Source organism: Ochotona curzoniae, unplaced genomic scaffold (genome assembly GCF_017591425.1).
Source record: "Ochotona curzoniae isolate NIBS_2020 unplaced genomic scaffold, NIBS_Ocur_1.0 contig_3819, whole genome shotgun sequence".
Taxonomy (NCBI): domain Eukaryota; kingdom Metazoa; phylum Chordata; class Mammalia; order Lagomorpha; family Ochotonidae; genus Ochotona; species Ochotona curzoniae.
In genome coordinates, this window is record NW_024466004.1 from 48,916,946 (window position 1) to 48,934,292 (window position 17,347).

The 17,347-nt window shown below is 38.0% G+C and overlaps 1 protein-coding gene across 1 annotated transcript in view; it reads right to left on the reverse strand.

Moving 5' to 3' along the window:
- Nucleotides 1-1,015: 1,015 nt before the first annotated feature.
- Nucleotides 1,016-17,347, reverse strand: part of USP45 (ubiquitin specific peptidase 45) — a 74,322-nt gene continuing 57,990 nt past the window's right edge. Inside the window, exons 14-18 of the mRNA XM_040983807.1 lie at nt 13,266-13,935; nt 11,334-11,431; nt 8,600-8,686; nt 4,663-4,816; nt 1,016-4,192 (exon numbers count right to left, since the gene is read on the reverse strand). Coding sequence (XP_040839741.1) covers nt 4,062-4,192; nt 4,663-4,816; nt 8,600-8,686; nt 11,334-11,431; nt 13,266-13,935 — 1,140 coding nt within the window. The 3' untranslated portion in view covers nt 1,016-4,061. The remainder of the gene's footprint in view (nt 4,193-4,662; nt 4,817-8,599; nt 8,687-11,333; nt 11,432-13,265; nt 13,936-17,347) is intronic.

The following is a 17,347-nucleotide window of genomic DNA, read 5'->3' on the forward strand; positions in this document are numbered from 1 at the left end:
TAATAAAAATAAATCTTTAAAAAAAAAAAAAATAGAAAAGAGATCTTGCAACCACCACAAAAATACAGCAGGTATTCAATGAGTGTTTATTAACTGAATCAAGAGGTGAAACTTGGACTCTAATTTATGTAATAACTTCATAATCCCAAAATGTCAAATACAAACAAGTAAACAAAAGATTTCTTGATGAATTATCCTAACTCACTCTTTTGCTAAAATTTATCTAAAAGGCAGAATTAGACAGATATTTCATCTGATGGCCACAATAGCTATGGCTGGGCCTGTTTGAAGCCAGGAGCCAGGAATAGGAGGCAGGGACCTAGGTACACACTTAGGCCATCTTCTACAGCTTTCCCATGTAATATCAGAGTTGGATTGCAACTAGAGCAGCCAGGACTTGAACTGTTATTCACATGAGATGCTGGTGTGGCAGATGGAAGTTTAATCCGTTGCTCCACAATGCTGTCTCTGAATCAAATATTTTAAGAAACGTCCCAAGGGATTAAGATTCACCATTGGTAGACAGTGAAAGTGACCCATAATAAGTTGTTTTGTTATGATATAGTTAATTTCTGGAATAGGTTGTTCTGTATATAGCCAAGTTGATGTGGACTGTTTATGTACACCACTCCCCGACACACACATCACCACCAACACCACCATCAATTCAGAAACAACCAAGGTGACTATGTTTGAGGATGGGGCTTTTGGAAGGTGATTAGACCCCAGTGTGGAACCCCAGTGACTAGGATTAGTAAAAGGGCCCCCACACAGCTCCCTTCTCCCAGCTGAGAATACAGGGAGAAAGCGCAGTCTACCACCCAGGAAATAGATTAACCACAGCCCTGGACCTTCCCAGACTCCAGAACTGTGAGAAACAGGTTTCTCTTAATCGATAAATCATTCATTGAAACTTTGTTATGGCAGCCCAGAAGACTCAGAAATATACAATACTGACAACAAAAATATGCTGTCAATAATGTGCAATGTAAAAACTCTAGGACCAATTTTGTAATACAGATAAATAAGAATATTTATTATATGTATTTATACAGTTACACCAAAATAATACTCAATAAGTTACATAGCCAATTTCTAAAAACACTGCAAACAAGATAAAACAGTAGGAATGACATTATGAATTTATTGCTCAAAATTGAAAACAGTCATCTTTTAAACAAATTTAAATTAAGAATTTCTACATGAACAAAAACATTTTAATTATCTAGAAATAGGCTCTGCTGGTAATGTACTAGATACTATCACTCAACTTTATTGCACATTACATTTCTGGTTTTGGTTTAACTTGATCACATAACGTCCTGAAAAATAAATTGCCAATATGAATTTAAGAAAAATAGCTAAGGTGTTATTTTGTTCTACAAAAATTATATGAGAGTTGATATAGTTCACAGCTTAATGTTCAGGGAAATTTTAGTCAATTACTGTATAAAATCACATTTAAAATACATGCAAGTCAACAGCTATTAAACATAGTAAAATAGGTCTGATGGGACATTTAAAATAAAAAAGGTATCAACTACTCTTTGAATTGATACCAGCTATCAGTTTCCTTGGTAACTTAAAAAGGTAGTCTTCACATAATTCCTAAAGGTATCAAATAAAAATCCTAGGTATAGACATACATTTGGTAATGTCAAAAGCATTCACATAATTGGCACATAATCAAAATTTTATCATTTTAAAATATGGAAAAATTGGGGACATACCCTGTAAACCAGTTTCTAAGTAAAGCTAGTAAACTTCTTTGCTATGCTTCTTAAATCCCTTCGAACATCGTGGTAGTTGATTACCTATAAACATTCTCATTCATTCACACTGTTTCCTGGGATGATACAATTAGTTTCCAGAAAACTATTGCTACGATAGTAGTCTCAGAATTTAATATCCCTGCAAATACCCTTTGGGAATATTAAAAAAAAAAAACTATGGAGATCAATGTGTAATTCAGCATAATTTCTCTATTACAAAATGCATGTTTAAGAAATTCTTAGGCATCAAAACCAAATTTCACCCATTTTCAGAACATGGGGAAAAGAATTTCTAAGTATGGGTCATAAATAGTTTCAAAATCAGCTATGTATTATAGTAAGGAAATGAAAATAAGTGTATCTCACTTGCATATAATTTGTGGAATAATGTCTCAAATCTATATAGAACATTCCATTTTACAGGCTATTAAGAGTGAGACAGTGCCTGGCCCACAGCAGGTATGAAAAGAAGCAGATGACCAATGAAATGTATTGCTTTTTAGTATCTTCTAGAAGAAAAATGGGGTGACTTACATATACTTTTTGGAGAGGACTGCAATTGCTATTACCAAACTAGCTGAACTAAATGAAGAAACATTATTAATACTTTGTAAAAACTTCACTGGTTTTGTACTGTGATCTTCAATGTTGACGGGCTATGATTAAACAGAAAGTAGTATAAGGTATTTACACAGGACACAAACTGACTTTGAAGATACATTTCTACATTATCTTCAGTTTAAAAATAAAACATCTTATCTTAAAAATAGGATTCATATAATATCACCATGTTCAATCACATTTCCATGCATCCACATATCAAAAGGCAGCACTGGTAACCCTGATTATGTCATATACACTTGTATTGTAAAAAGGGCCCATTTTTGGTAAAATATATCCAAACATGTACACCCACTGTTCTTATCATTTCTTCCCAGAGAATGGACTGGACTGTCACATCACTCTTTGGAAAAGAATGATTGGAATGACTAAATCACACAGCTAATGCTTTGATTCAAACATATGACACTGAAGGAGCCTTTGGTTTGTGAAATTTTAGGCTTAATAACATTTTCCATGCCAAGTTTTGATAGCTTAATAATCTGTTGTCTAAAGATTAAAAACTCCCATATTTTCAGCATTATTATCTATTTAAAAAGAAAAGCCAAAAGGCTAACTTTATGTCCTATGAAAATAAAAGCTAAATCCACCTGCACTTATTAATGATGCTTGTTGAAGACAAAGAATGCTACCTCAAAATTCCAAAACAATTTTTAACATTTACTGAAATAGAGGTAGAAAGTATACTATCTTTCCCTGTGAAGTCAAAGAATAGTTCTCTATCACAAATATAATTTATTAATTTGTATTTCAAAGTATCCTACAATTCCATATGGATTATGAATTTTTATTTACCAATTCTGCATGCTATAGCTAGCGATAATTATATTTTGACTCTGGGCAACCACTTTTAAATTATTCCTAACTCCATCATGAGTTGACTACAAATATGTTTATGAAATGTCTATACCAGTTTTCTATTTCTCAAAGCAATAATCCAATCAATGTGTTATTGGTAAATCCCTATAATGAAATTACAAATGATGCCTTTTTATATGGCTGAATCATACAAAATATGACAAAATAACTATCTACTATATTAGTCATTATTTTGTATAATGTCACAGAAATGTTTCTTTAACAGGAGTATATATACACATACCACTGGATAGCCCTGAGATGATTTTAAATGGAGTGGCAACTGGATGAACAATAGTTACATATTTTAATGTTTAATTGTGGAAATTAAACATTAAATGTAGAATATAATTGCTCAAAACAAGGCTAAGGCTAAAATGTAGGGTGAAAGCATTTAAAAAATAATGAGTAAACAATGGCACAAAATATACATATGATATCAGGAAGATGTATCACATTGAGAAAACTGTCTTCAGATAATTTGATTTAGCAAGAATCATTTCTGAATGCTTGTAATAATAAGCCACATGATAAAGAAGTCTTCTCTTCCATAAATTCTGAGTTTTCTAGTTCGTAAGCCAAATATTCGTAATAAAACAAAATACAAACCTGAAAGCAATGAGTAGACTAAACTTTCTTATAAAGGGTTTACCAAAATGGTGAAAAAGTTCAGAAATATTTGAAGGACATGCCATTCCTACAGAAGAAAGAGAACTATAAAGGATAAAGGCACATTACATATGTGGGTGATAGTCGTAGCATTCAAATAAAATGGTCTAAATGTCATTACCATTAGTAATTAATGAATAATCATAATATTCTTTCATAAAAAAGAAGATACGCCTGTGCATTAAGTGCTCTTGATTCTGGAACCACTTGCACATGAATGTCACTAACATGAATCCACTGTCCTGCTGATTCACTGTCACATTCTTGCAAATCTATCAAAACAAAAAATACAATGTTATAGTAAGTATGCTTTGAATACTAATTCTAAATTATAAATAGCAACATATTAATTGCAAACCAATTGCTAGATGTCATTTCAGAAGTTTCTTTTCGGATTAAGCATATTCCAAAAGGGACTAATTCTTTCAGAGTCTCAATATTAATAATTATCTCTAGTTAGTAACAATTTAAATACCTAGTAAAAATATCATTTTCACTGAAGAGGGAGACAAAGTTAGTCTGAGGATCCACGAGGCATACCAACAAATATTCAACTCCAAATCTATTCTGAACGCTAGATAGCTTCAGAAACATGTAATATGTAATCACATAAAGAAGTATGTGGTTGTTTGTACTTCTCTGTGAAAGTGAGGTAATTCTCACTAATATAAATTAAGTGAAATAATAACAGCTCTTCAAGAAAAAGAGCTTTCAAGGATAAAATAAACTTGGGCTGGCATACCAGGCACACTCTTCTTTCCAGTGATGTGTTCTGATAACTTCCTGGAAGGTGTTCTTACTTTCACATAAGCCGAGTAGTGACCACCTCTCATGGAGCCACTGTGTTCCACTATCCCATAGAGACCATAGAGGACTTTATCACCTGCATTCACATTCTTTTAAACAAAGAAAAAAGACTGAAGTTCATAATATTTAGTGAAATACTGCAGTAAGGAAAAGTAAGCAAATATATCCTGCTCAAAATAAAAGAATGCATATTTGTCAATATTCATCTTCTCACTACATTATGAGGTTTGCTCTTTCAAGAAAACCTTAATTTTAATCTACTTGGAAGCAGAGAGAGAGACAGGCAGCCAGACACTAACATCGTTCATCCATTGTTTTATTTATTCCCCTAACAGCAGGGCTAGGCCAGGCTAATGCCAGGAGCCAGGAACTCCATCTGAGTCCCCTACACGCCTGACAGGGACCCAAGCATTTCGACTTTCAATTGCTGCCTCCCAAGACGCATTAGAAGGAAGCTGGACTGGAGATCGGCTAGCTGGGACACAAACCAGGTACTCCAAAATGGACGTGGATATCCCAAGTGGCAGCTTAACCTGCTGTGTGGCAACAACTACCCAAGAAATGCATATTAAAATGATGCTGAAATACTCTCTTGCACCTATTATGTTGGCAAAAGTATAAAATCTTGACAAGATTCCTGGCTCACCGGTCTGTGGATAAGAGTATTTAAACATATTTTACATGAGAATCCAAAGGGTATAACTTCTACACAGGGTTGTTATGTGTCCTCTAGTTGAACTACTTCTAGATTCATGAATTCTATTTCTAGGATTCTATTCCACATGTCCATGACCAAAATGTAAATCGAAGAGCAGCCTATTATCTACTGGATTATTTGTAATAGCAAAAGACTGAATAATCCCAAATGTCTGTAAATTGAGAACAAGTTGAATGAACTATGAGATAAATACAAAATAGAATAAAAATTATCTCTAATATCTACTATCTTCAGCATATAATATTCATATAAGGAAGCAAAAAGGGTGTAAGTTACTATTATTTAAGAAGAGAGATACAAATAGGTATAGTTATCTGCTAATCTTTTTAAACAAAAGAATAGCTCTAATTTTAAGTGATTATAATGGAAGCAAGGAAACAGAACAAAGAAAAGCTGTACTTTGGAGCTAATGCTGAGGCACAGAAAGCTAAGCCTCAACCTGTGGCAACATCCCATATGATGCCAGTTTGAACCCCTGCTGTTTCACTTCCAATGCAGTTTCCTGCTAATGTGCCTGGGAAACCAGCAAATCACTGCTCAAATGCTTTGGTCCCTGGGCCCACATGGGAGGAAGCTCTGGGTTCCTGGCTTCAGCCTGGCCTACCCTGGCCACTGCAATACAGTGAACTAGCATATGGAAGATTCTGTCTCTCCTCCTCCCTCTGTAACTCTCCGTTTCAAACAAAATATGCAAGATTTTAAAAAGCTATACTTATTTGAGTTTAGCTTGTTTAGAACAGTCAATACATCATTCATCCTTAGAACTGAATGCTTTATGTAATTATTAAAATGAAATTTAAAAACAGTGATCCATAAGAAAATAAACCACACAAATGAACAATCTATTCAATTGATGGTATAACCATACAAAGAGGAATCAATGTGTCATGTCAAAAAGATTCAGGAGCCAAATTAAAATGGCTTTCAGAAACCAAACATGAACTTATTAGGCTAGTATATTACAGCATGTATAAAAATGAACTAAAATAGTATATATCTCCTGTATGATTCCTTGATTCAGAATACACTAGTTCAGAGGATGTGTGATCCAAAGGCTCAGACATTGCAAGGCAACATTGCAGGAGGCAAGATTGCCGGCACTGTCAGGAGGCTGAATGACTAATGCAGATCTCTCAATTTTGGCTTCAGCCCCATCACTGATAAACTCAAGACAATAAAAGCTAAGTAAGTACTTAAAAAAGAAAGAATTAAAACACATATCCTCATTAATCAATGAAGAAATGTCATAGAATATCACCATCTTGTAATTATTCTTTAATATTCATTTTTATTTTTTGAAAGGCAGAGTAGCAGGAAGAGAAAGATTAAATGTGAGAGAATCTCCCATTTACTTGCTCACTCCCCAAAGTATGAACAACAGCCAGGGCAGGCCAGGCCATAACTAGGAGTCGGGATCAATCCAGGTTCCCACTGGGCAGCATGGATCTCAGGACTTGAGCTGTTATACATGCCTCTCATTGGGAAGTGAGATGTGTATACCCAAAGTGGCATCTTAACTACTGTGCCACAATACTCACATCATTCTGTGTTAGAAAGTCAGATATATACAGAGGAGGAGAGACAGAGAGGAAGATCTTCCATCTGCTGATTTCACTCCCCAAGTGGCTGCAATGACCGGAGCTAAGCCAATCTGAAACTAGGAGCCAGGAGCCTCCTCTGTGTCTCACACGAAGGTGCAGAGTCCCAAGGCTCTGGGCCGTCCTCAACTGCTTTCCCAAACCACAAGTAGGGAGCTGGATGGAAAGTGGGGCCACCAGAACATGAACTGGTCTCCATATGGGATCTGGGCTTGTGCAAGACGAGAACTTTAACCACTAGGTTACTGTGCCGGGCCCACATAATTTTGTAATTCTTAATGAGCTCATGGATCCAGCATTGAGTGTTATAGGTTAATAACAGCACACAAAAACAGATAATTGGTGCTATGTGTTTTTTGATAAATTAACAGAACACTCCATAGAGAAATTAACAAAGGGGGAGGAGCAGGAGGTATCATATCTGCTCTGTTCCACACTCTAAAACTACAACCACCTATTTGTACAAAAGAATATAAGAAGAATATTGTTAAAATCTAAACTATAAACAGCTATCAGAAAGATGACCCAGCTTCTTTAGCAAATAAACTATAAAAGAGGGGAAGATGAAGAGAAGGAAAACTATACATTGAAAGACTAAAAAGACATCATCAAGCCATAGCATGGCCTTTATTTGGGTAATAATTCATCTTAAAAATTTACACTTATGAGATAATTAGAAATACAAATGCTTAATGATATAAAAGCATTATTAAATAGCACATTTGTTATATTTTAAGAGTTACTCTCCTCAGTAAATACAAAATGGCATGAAAAAATGTTTCAGTAAAAAAAAAAATTTCAGTATATTGATTTATAAAAGACATAGAACACCACAAATGCTAAGACCATTATGGTTCCATAGATCACCTACTAGAAAGAAAACACACAAACTGGGCCCGGCGCGGTGGCGCAAGTGGTTAAGGTCCTCGCCTTGTACACCCAGGATCCCATATGGGCACCAGTTCTAATCCCGGCAGCCCCGCTTCCCATCCAGCTCCCCGCCTGTGGCCCAGGAAAGCAGTCAAGGACGGCCCAAAGCTTTGGGACCCTGCACCCGCGTGGGAGACCCTGAAGAGGCTCCTGGCTTCGGATCGGCATAGCATGGGCCGTTGTGCTCACTTGGGGAGTGAATCATCGGACAGAAGATCTTCCTCTCTGTCTCTCCTCTCTGTATATCCGCCTTTCCAATAAAAAGAAAATAAATCTTAAAAAGAAGGAAGGAAGAAAGTAAGAAAAAAGAAAGAAAGAAAAGGCACAAACTCTGCTCACTTCTTTCTGCAACCACCAGCTTCTAAAAACAATCACAAGTATTCTTGATCTTTATGAACGCTATGCTTCGTGCCATACTCCTCTTTTCAATTTTCTCTTATTTGGTCCCTCAAAGGGCAAGCACCCTATTTAATGTAAAGTCTTCCACGTTACTGACTTAACTTCACTACTGAAACAATTGCAATTTTCTTTCAGAAGAAAAGATTATTTAATGCAACAAAAGCTAATAGCATATAGGATACATTTAAGTATTCTTTGCAAGGCAATCAAAAATCAATATACTGTACCTTACAAGTAGCAGAACAGAATGGTGCTAAATCAAGCACAAGGGGAAAATCCACGTGTCTGTTAACTTTGCGAAGACTCAAGCCAGCCTTAAAAAAAGATAAAAAATTTATAATGTTATAAAGTCAGATCTAAAGCATCACATCTATTAATTAAAACCAGAGCAGAAATTCTGCAAGTTTTTCAGATATAAAAATGATAACACCTTAAAATCGATACAACTAAAGTAAATTAGGTCTCATAAACTGTTACTGCAAAGATTATATACATGGATTTTTTTTTTATGATGAACAATAAGGGAAATAATTATTTTCATCGTAGCTTTTCAACATTTATAGAAAAATTAATTCAATATGACAAAATCTGAACTATAAGCCATTATGAAAATACATCTGGAGTTAACAGCCTGGTGTTCCAGCCTAACTTAATGCCTTGTTATCCTTAGCTAAATTCTTGGCAACTTTATCAAAGCAAGGCAGAAGAAAGGTATAATGGGTTTCAATTTTTTTTTCATTTAATAATAAATACATTTTATTTTTGATGCTGTTTACATAGTTAAAAAGGATGCATGTCCATGTGAACCTTTGATCAGGCCCGGAAGAATTGAGGAATGGGGGAAAGTGGATGAGACGACTATCTCCAATCTCCTTTTTGCTTCCCGAACCTGGGGAAAAAGATTCTTTCTTTTTACTAATTTTTAAAAAATTTTATTGGAAAGGCAGATCTAGAGAGAAGATACAAAGAGAAAGATCTTCCACCAGCTGGTTTACTCCCTTAACTAGCCACAATGGCCAGAGCAGAGCCAATCAGAAGCCAGGAGCCAGGAACTTCTTCCAGATCATACACATGGGTGGGTACAGGGTCCCCTGGCTTTGAGCCATGCTCCATGCTTTCTCAGGTCCCAGCAGGGAGCTGGATAGGAAGTGGAGCAGCTGGGCCACAAACCTGGACCAATATGGGATACCAGCACATGCAAGGTGAGGATTTAGCTACTGAGCATTAGGCTACTGTAACAGATCCATGAGATTCTCTTCATTTCAAAAATTTAATAATATCCACTCATCAAAAAGAAAAAACCCTAGAAATTCAAAACATTGTATCAATGAAAGTAAATGCAAATGAAAACTAAAAGCTCTCCCATAAATGAGGTATTCTTAAATAAGCTCTCTTTTTCTATTTTTAATTTGCAAAAGAGACACTGAGACATGTATGCAGTGCATTACATAATGGCAATGAAACACTAGCTGACAGACTATGAAAAGTAGTGGGTAGGAAACCCATAAATAGAAATGAACTTTGTTGGAATGAGTTAAATCTGACTTGCTAAATTGAGTACCCAAAAACTAGTAGATGCAACACTTCTTGGAGGACTTTCACGTGTCTAACAACTGGACTTTTATTTGCATACTACTCTCCACAATGTTACTATAAAGTAGTTGCATTTCTTTTTACTAGTCATCTTAAAAGAAAAAAATCTTGTTAAAAAATCTTGTTCATTTTCTGGCAAGAAATATAGTCATTTTTTCCCACATGATTCTTTGAAAAGCTAAATATGATCCATGGCAAACAATTACAAGAACACAGCCCAAGAATAATTATTTATTCTGTATTTAATTCCTTTGGTTTTTTTCCCCTCCTCAAGTGACCCTGATGAAATTAAGCATCTGACACTAGCAATGTCTGAGGTCTTTTCATGTTAATATAGCCTCTCCAATCAGTATTTTTGCCCTTAAGAAATTAACCTAATAGCTTTAACATTTATCCATGTTTTATTGACAACTGCAACTAAATTGTTTCAATTATTATGTAGTTTTATTTTCAAACATGCATCAAAAAGTAACTTTTAAAACTATTTTAGTATTTTCACTTACTCATGTTTTCAAATATAAAAGTCATTTTTTAAAAGGGCAAAGATAATCTGATGAGACAATGCCCTTTATTAAAACTTTAAATGAATAAAAAACTGACACCTTAAAAACATTTAGATTGGGGCTGCCAATGTGGCTCAACTAGCTAACCTTCCCACTACAAGCACTAGTATCCCATATGGGTAACGGTTCACGTCCTGGCTACTCCATCTTTGATCTAGTTCCTTGCTTGTGGTCCGGGAAAGCAATGGAGAATGACCTGAAATGCCCTGAGACCCTGCACCTGTGTGGGAGACTTGGAAGAAGCTTCTCCTGGCTTTGGGTCAGCTTAGCTTAGGCTGTTGCAGCCATTTAGGTAGTGAACCAGTGGCCGGAAGATCTTTATCTCTCTTTCCTTCTCTGTAAATTTACCTTTCCAATAAAAATAAATTCTTAAAAAGTTTCTCATTTAAAGTGTTCCACTGTAGAATCCTACAAGGCTGTGGCCTGCCTCGGAGCCCTTGGTAGATTTAGTCGTGGCCCTCTGCGCAGTCCCCGCACCCTTTCAGTGGGACAGGAGAGCTCAGGAAGCTGTGTGTGCTTTACTACTTTGCTGCTTCCAAGTGTTCTTAATAAGCTTGTTTTCTCTAAGTAATCCACAGAAATACAGAGACAGCGCCTAGGTTTCTACCACTTAAGTCTGTAAACATTATGAATTAAACAACTTCGGAAAAAATCTCGTACACTATTATGCATAGGATAGCAGTAAATCCCACATGACAAAATTTAAAATTCAGTCATTTACTGTACATGGAAAGCACTCTGCAAGTCTTTGGGTTCTGCAAAACACCTGGCCAAATTGATTACAGTTCTGTTAAAAGAACTTTACCTGGTAGAATCTTTTCAGATGGAGAATTAGGATAGGTGGAACGGCGGAAATGAGCAGTTGCTTCCTGGCATTCGTATAAACCCCTTGTGTTTTCTGTTCTGCAAAAATACAATACTTTATTTACATATCATCTAATATAGACTATAGTAAATATTTACATAAAGCCGCATACCACTTCTTTTTAATGTTAAAGAAACTTTTTCTCCTCCTCTACTTCCTTTACTCCTTTCCAAAACCCTACTTGAATGAAAAAAAGTTTTTAATTTTTTTTTAAGACACATGTATATAAGGATAAAGAATAAGGATAAGGGAAGTGAAATTTGTAACAAAATTTTGGAAGCTGGAAAACAGACTAGTAGTAACCTAGGTCAATATCCTCCAACCAAACACAACCCCAGAAGAGCATCTGTAGTTGAAAAACTTGCATTTTTTACTTGTTGCAGGGAAGAGGGAATACCAAGGGGAATTTCAATAAGCATTTGTTGGAAATGACTTACAGGAATTGGGTGGCAAATTGAACATTTAACCTTACATAATGGAAGTTGGCATTTCTTCCTTTCCCTGGGTAGCTAATTCTTAAATTACTACTGAATTAAGCATTTCCTTACGCTGACGCTTTGATATCAAGGGACTCAATGACACTGGAAGGACAGCCCCTCTCAGGGATAGTTAATTCCTAGAGAAGGCAGACAACTTAAAATTATCACATGCAAATCAACCAGTCCAGAGCCCGTACCCCAATAATCTTTATTGGGCTCTTACATTGTGGACCGCTCTCTACCCAGCTAGGGCCAAGTACCAGCTAACCAGAGAGAGTCCCTATTCCCTTGAGACCACTAGAAATTTTCACACCAGACCCTCTTAGGCCATTCAGCCTGCCTTGCCTGTTCTTTCCCTCTGAAGGCTCCTGCGCTTCCTCTTATGGCCTCTCCCTCCCGACTTCCTGCTTGACCCTGATGCTCCTCCCCACCCCAGGATGCCACGTTGTGCCACTGCTTCCTAGAAATTGTAAGAAGCTGTATTTCTAAAGCTAATAACTTCCTGAGCTACTGTTTCCATCATATAAATCAAAATAAAGCCTACATTTTAAAACAACTAGTCACTAAGAATTAGAAATTCTTACCATTTAATTAAAGGCTAGAGATACTTTCCTTACTCAACAATTTCCTCTTTTCTCTGGTCAACTCACCAATCATTATACTGCCAATCTCTTAAGTAAAATCTTCAAATCTATGTGTGATTTTGGGTGGATGATACTTTGACTAGCTCTGCAAATCTTATTAATCTCATCATTAGCCTTACTGGTGAAAAAAATTAGCTTTAGGAAAAATTTTTTCATTAACATTTCAAATGGCTGGTCTTCTCAAAGAAGAGCACTGCAAATTTTGAAGAAAAGATGTGTGCCTCCTGGGCCCGGTGCGATAGTGTAGTGGTTAAAGTCTTTACCTTGCACATGCCAGAATCCCATATGGTCGCCGGTTCTAATCCTGGCAGCCCTGTTTCCCATCCAGCTCCCTGCTTGTGGCCTGGGAAAGCAGTTGAGGATGGCCCAGAGCCTTAGGACCCTGCAGCCATGTGGGAGACCTGGAAAGACATTCCTGGCTCCTGGCTTCAGATTGGCTCAAAACCGGCCGTTGCAGCCACTTGGGGAGTGAATCAGCAGACAGATCTTCCTCTCTGTCTCTCCTCATCACTGTATAAAAAAGATATGTGCCTCCTTTTCTTGAATTTATTCCAACAAAAAGCTACTGAAAATCTACTCTGCCTAGAGTCCAAAGCACTGGTGCAAGATACAAAGAAGACAATCCTGGTGTCTGAGCAGTTTGAGCATGGAGACAGAGTTCTCAGGCTATTTTTCCCAGCATCTGTGAAGGGTTACTGAATATCAGACACTGCATCCACATGAAAAATAAAATTAAGCTAAGTATTTACCCGCACAACTGATTTCCTTTGGGTACAACTGCTTCCTTTCCGTACAGTTCTCACATAGAAGCTTATTATTTCCCATCAGTAACTCCATGGATGTAAACTGGTAGAGACAGGACTGCACTGAACACTCTTTAGAAGTAGTCACGTAGCTCTGAGAAAGGGTCTGAAAAGCATCATGGAGGCTGTGAGACCGCAAGTGCTTCTCCTCTTGACAACCCAAGTTATCTGGTACACTGAGTGGCACACTAAGCAGCTCCTTTGCTCTGTCAAAATCTCCATCTCCAATGTCAGGGCTGCTCAGACGAAGTTCAGAAACAGCCTTGGCAATTCGCTCATCATCACTGTCCAGCTCCTTAGGCGGTGGCAGTTCGCTTGCTGATGGTCCAGGACAGCGCACCTCTTGGTGCACACAGGGTCTCCTGCTGGATCCACACCGCCGCGCCGGACTGGAAGCGCTTTCAGACTCAGAGGCCTCGCTGTCGGCCCCCACACTGCTCTCGGAAAGGCTGGCCTCTTTTTCACTGCCCTCGGTGGGGCTTTCGGCCAGCGTCGACTCACTATTCGCTGCAGACACCCCCTTGGTGTTCAAGTTTGAGTTCTTCTGGTTTATGACAGCCATTTTTTCTTCTTGAGATGACAGTCTTAGATGTTTTCTGTCATGAATTAGTTGATTCTGTAAGTTGACAGTGTTTTCAAAGAAAAGAATCTTATGATCTTATTGAAAATAAATACCAATAAGTCTCATTTTTCCTACCTGCTGATTTTTTTTTTCAACATTTACTTATTTGAAAGGCAGAGTTTTGGAGTGGAGGGAGAAACATAAAAAGATCTTCCATCCATAACACAACTTCACTCCCCAAATGACCACATCAGCCAGGGTTGGGCCAGGCTGAAGCCAGGAGCCTCTTTTGGGTTTCCCACGTGGGTACAGGGTTCCAAAGCTTTGGGCCATCCTTTACTGCTTTCACAGGCCATAAGCAGGGAGCTAGATCAGAAGTGGAGCAGCTGGGATATGAACTGGTGCCCTATGGGATCCCAGTGCTTACAAGAGAATTAATCAACTTAGCCATTGTACCAGGCCCTGCATCTAGTCTTCAGGTTGCCCAATTTGGTGTTTTTTTTTTTTAAACCAAAACAAGTAGTGTTAACTTTACATTACAGAGATAAACCCAAGTTCAAAACAAGGAAAAAAAATCACACTAGCCCCTATGTTTACCAACGATTTCTAAACTCTGTGAGTGAAAATCAGATATTTATTCCATCACAGATCCTTGGCCTACTGGAAGGCACATGATAAATAATGCCCTTTATGGTACCATCCAATGTGCTGCACAATGCTGAACTCATATATTATGCTTTAAAAAATCTTTCCCATTACATATATAATATTAATGATCAGTGGGAAAATACAGACCCATAAGAACTTCCAAAAATCATATAACTAATTAATCTAACTCATCATCATTTCCAATCCAATATTTCCTAAACCCAGGTGAGCATCAGAATCACCTAAGAGGATTTGTTAATTTTAAAAAAGTATTTGAAATTAATTTAGAATTGTTAACTTAAAAAGTCTCAAGTAGCACTTGAGAATAAATAGGTGCTGCTGTTTATGTTCCATGTACCTCCTTCATGCTTCCACTCTTTGACATACGAAAGTATCCACTTCTGGAGCCGGTACTGAGATATAGCAAGTTAAGCTGCCACCTACAATGTTAGCATTCTATATGGGCTTCAGTTGAGTCCTGCGTGCTCCATTTCCAATTCAGCTTATACAACAGGGACAGCAGCAGCTGATGGCCCACACACTTGTGCCCCTGCACCCACGTGGGAGACATGGATGAAGCTCCTGGCTCTTGGATTCGGTCTGGCACAGCACTGGCTCTTGCAACCATTGGGGGAGTGCAGCTCTAACTTCACTTTTCTAATAAATAAATCTTAAACACAAAAAGTATTCACTTCTAACTATATTTTCTATCTTGTGGACATGTCATAAATATAATTCAATAAACTCATTCTTTTTAAGTCTATAGTGTAAATTAGGACCAAAACTTATTCTCTATTTTCAAAGGATAGTGAAAAACTATAGAGAAAAACTACAGAGAAAAGCTTTACTGTAAGAGGTGACACAGGACAGAGGTTAACAAGCATGAATCTGGTACCAGAACTCCTGCATTCACTCTATGCAACTTACTAGCTGAACAATGTTGGGAAAACTACTGGACATCTCATCAATACAGTTTTCTCACCTTCAAACAGAAGTGTCAATCATAATGTGTTGTCTTGGTGGTGGAACAGATAACAGACACAAAAGCCTAGGGCACACTGGCCAGTCCACAATAAGCAGTATATGTGTTCACTACTATTAATTACATCCATTGAGGAAATGATGGCACAGGCTCCCTGCAAACATCATCCTGGCGCATGCACTGAGGCAGGCAGTGAGGAGGACAAGCTCAGGTCCTCAGAGTTTACATTCCAACTCAATAGGAGGAAGTATGGGAAGGAGGCAGTGTCTGTGGGAGGCAGGGCACACGGTGAAGCACAGGGCCCTTGTCTGGCCTGTTAATGTCAGTCTCTGCTAGCTGTATGATCCCAGTCAGGCTACTCAATCTATCACGTGACTCACCATAACTGAGGAAAAGAACTGAAGCCAGTGATTATAACATAGTTAAGAACTCAAGCTTTGGGTTCATGTGTTATTAAGACAACTGAGGTGATGGTACTATACAAATCCAGGGCAAGAGAACTAATCCAGAGCTAAAGGGATCAGAGAAAGGAAGACTGTTCTTAGAAGGTACAGCAAGATGAGAGAGCACAGGAAGTATGGAAGTCTAGCCATGAAACAGAGAACACGTTTGAGAAGGAAAGTTCTGTTTCAGAAATACTGCTGATTGTAATATGGAGCAGCAAGTGGTAGTGGGCAAATAGCTGAGCAAGAGAACAGCCAGGAGGCTACATTGCATTTCTACCTTTTCTTTTTTTCTCTTATAACATTATGGTAATTTTTTTTCCTCCTGCAATTTTCAAATAAATCTACTCACTGCTTCCTTTCACAATTTCTTGACTGTTTAAAAGCTCTGAGTAAAGTCAGGTCTGCCTTTTTTACCAATGCTAGTTCTCTCCATTTGTATTCACATTACTATCTTAGTTTTCTTGTTTTTACCTGATGCTTTTTTATTATTGCTCATAATAAGCTTCATATATTTGTTTTAAAGATTTATTTTTATTGCAAAGTCATATATACAGAGAGGAGGAGAGACAAAGAGGAAGATCTTCCATCCGATGATTCACTCCCCAAGTGACCGCAATGGCCAGTGCTGTGCCGATCCAAAGCCAGGATCCAGGAACTTTTTCCAGGTCTCCCATGCTGGTGCAGGGTCCCAAGGCTTTGGGCCATCCTGGACTGCTTTCTGAGGGAAAGGGAGCTGGATGGGAAGTGGAGCTGCCTGGATTAGAACTGGCGCCCATATGGGATCCCAGCAATGTTTAAGGCAAAGACTTTAGCAGCTGGGCCACCACGCTGAGCCTGAGCTTCATAAAATTTTAATGAGGGCAACGTGGCATAGCACATAAAGGTGCCGCTTACAACCCAGCGTCCCATAATGGCACCAATTCAAGTCTCAGCTGTTCCACTTTTGATCCAATTCCCTACCAATGGGCTTGGGAAAGCAGAGGAGGATGGGCTAAGTGCTTGCACCCTACTCCCATGTGGGAGACCCAGCTCCATCTTCTGCCTTTGGCTTGGCCCAGCCCTAGCGACTGCAAGCATTTGGGGTAGTAAACTAGCACATGGGTGCCTTCTGTTCCTTCCTCACTCTGCCTTTCTCCCTCTCTTTTCTGCCCATGAAAGAAAAGAATGATTTCTTCAGAAAATAAATTAAGGGAGAAAAAATGAGGGAGAAGCAATCTGTACAGTGAAAAGAGATTTTAGAACCATGGTAGCCAGCAGAACTTTTCTATATCCTCAAGTCAAACAAATTTTAAAGACCAAAAACAGGGGCCAGCATTGTGGCACAGCAAGTTAAGCCGTTCCTGCAAAGCCAGCATCCCATATGGGCACATGTCTCAAGCTCCTGCTGCTC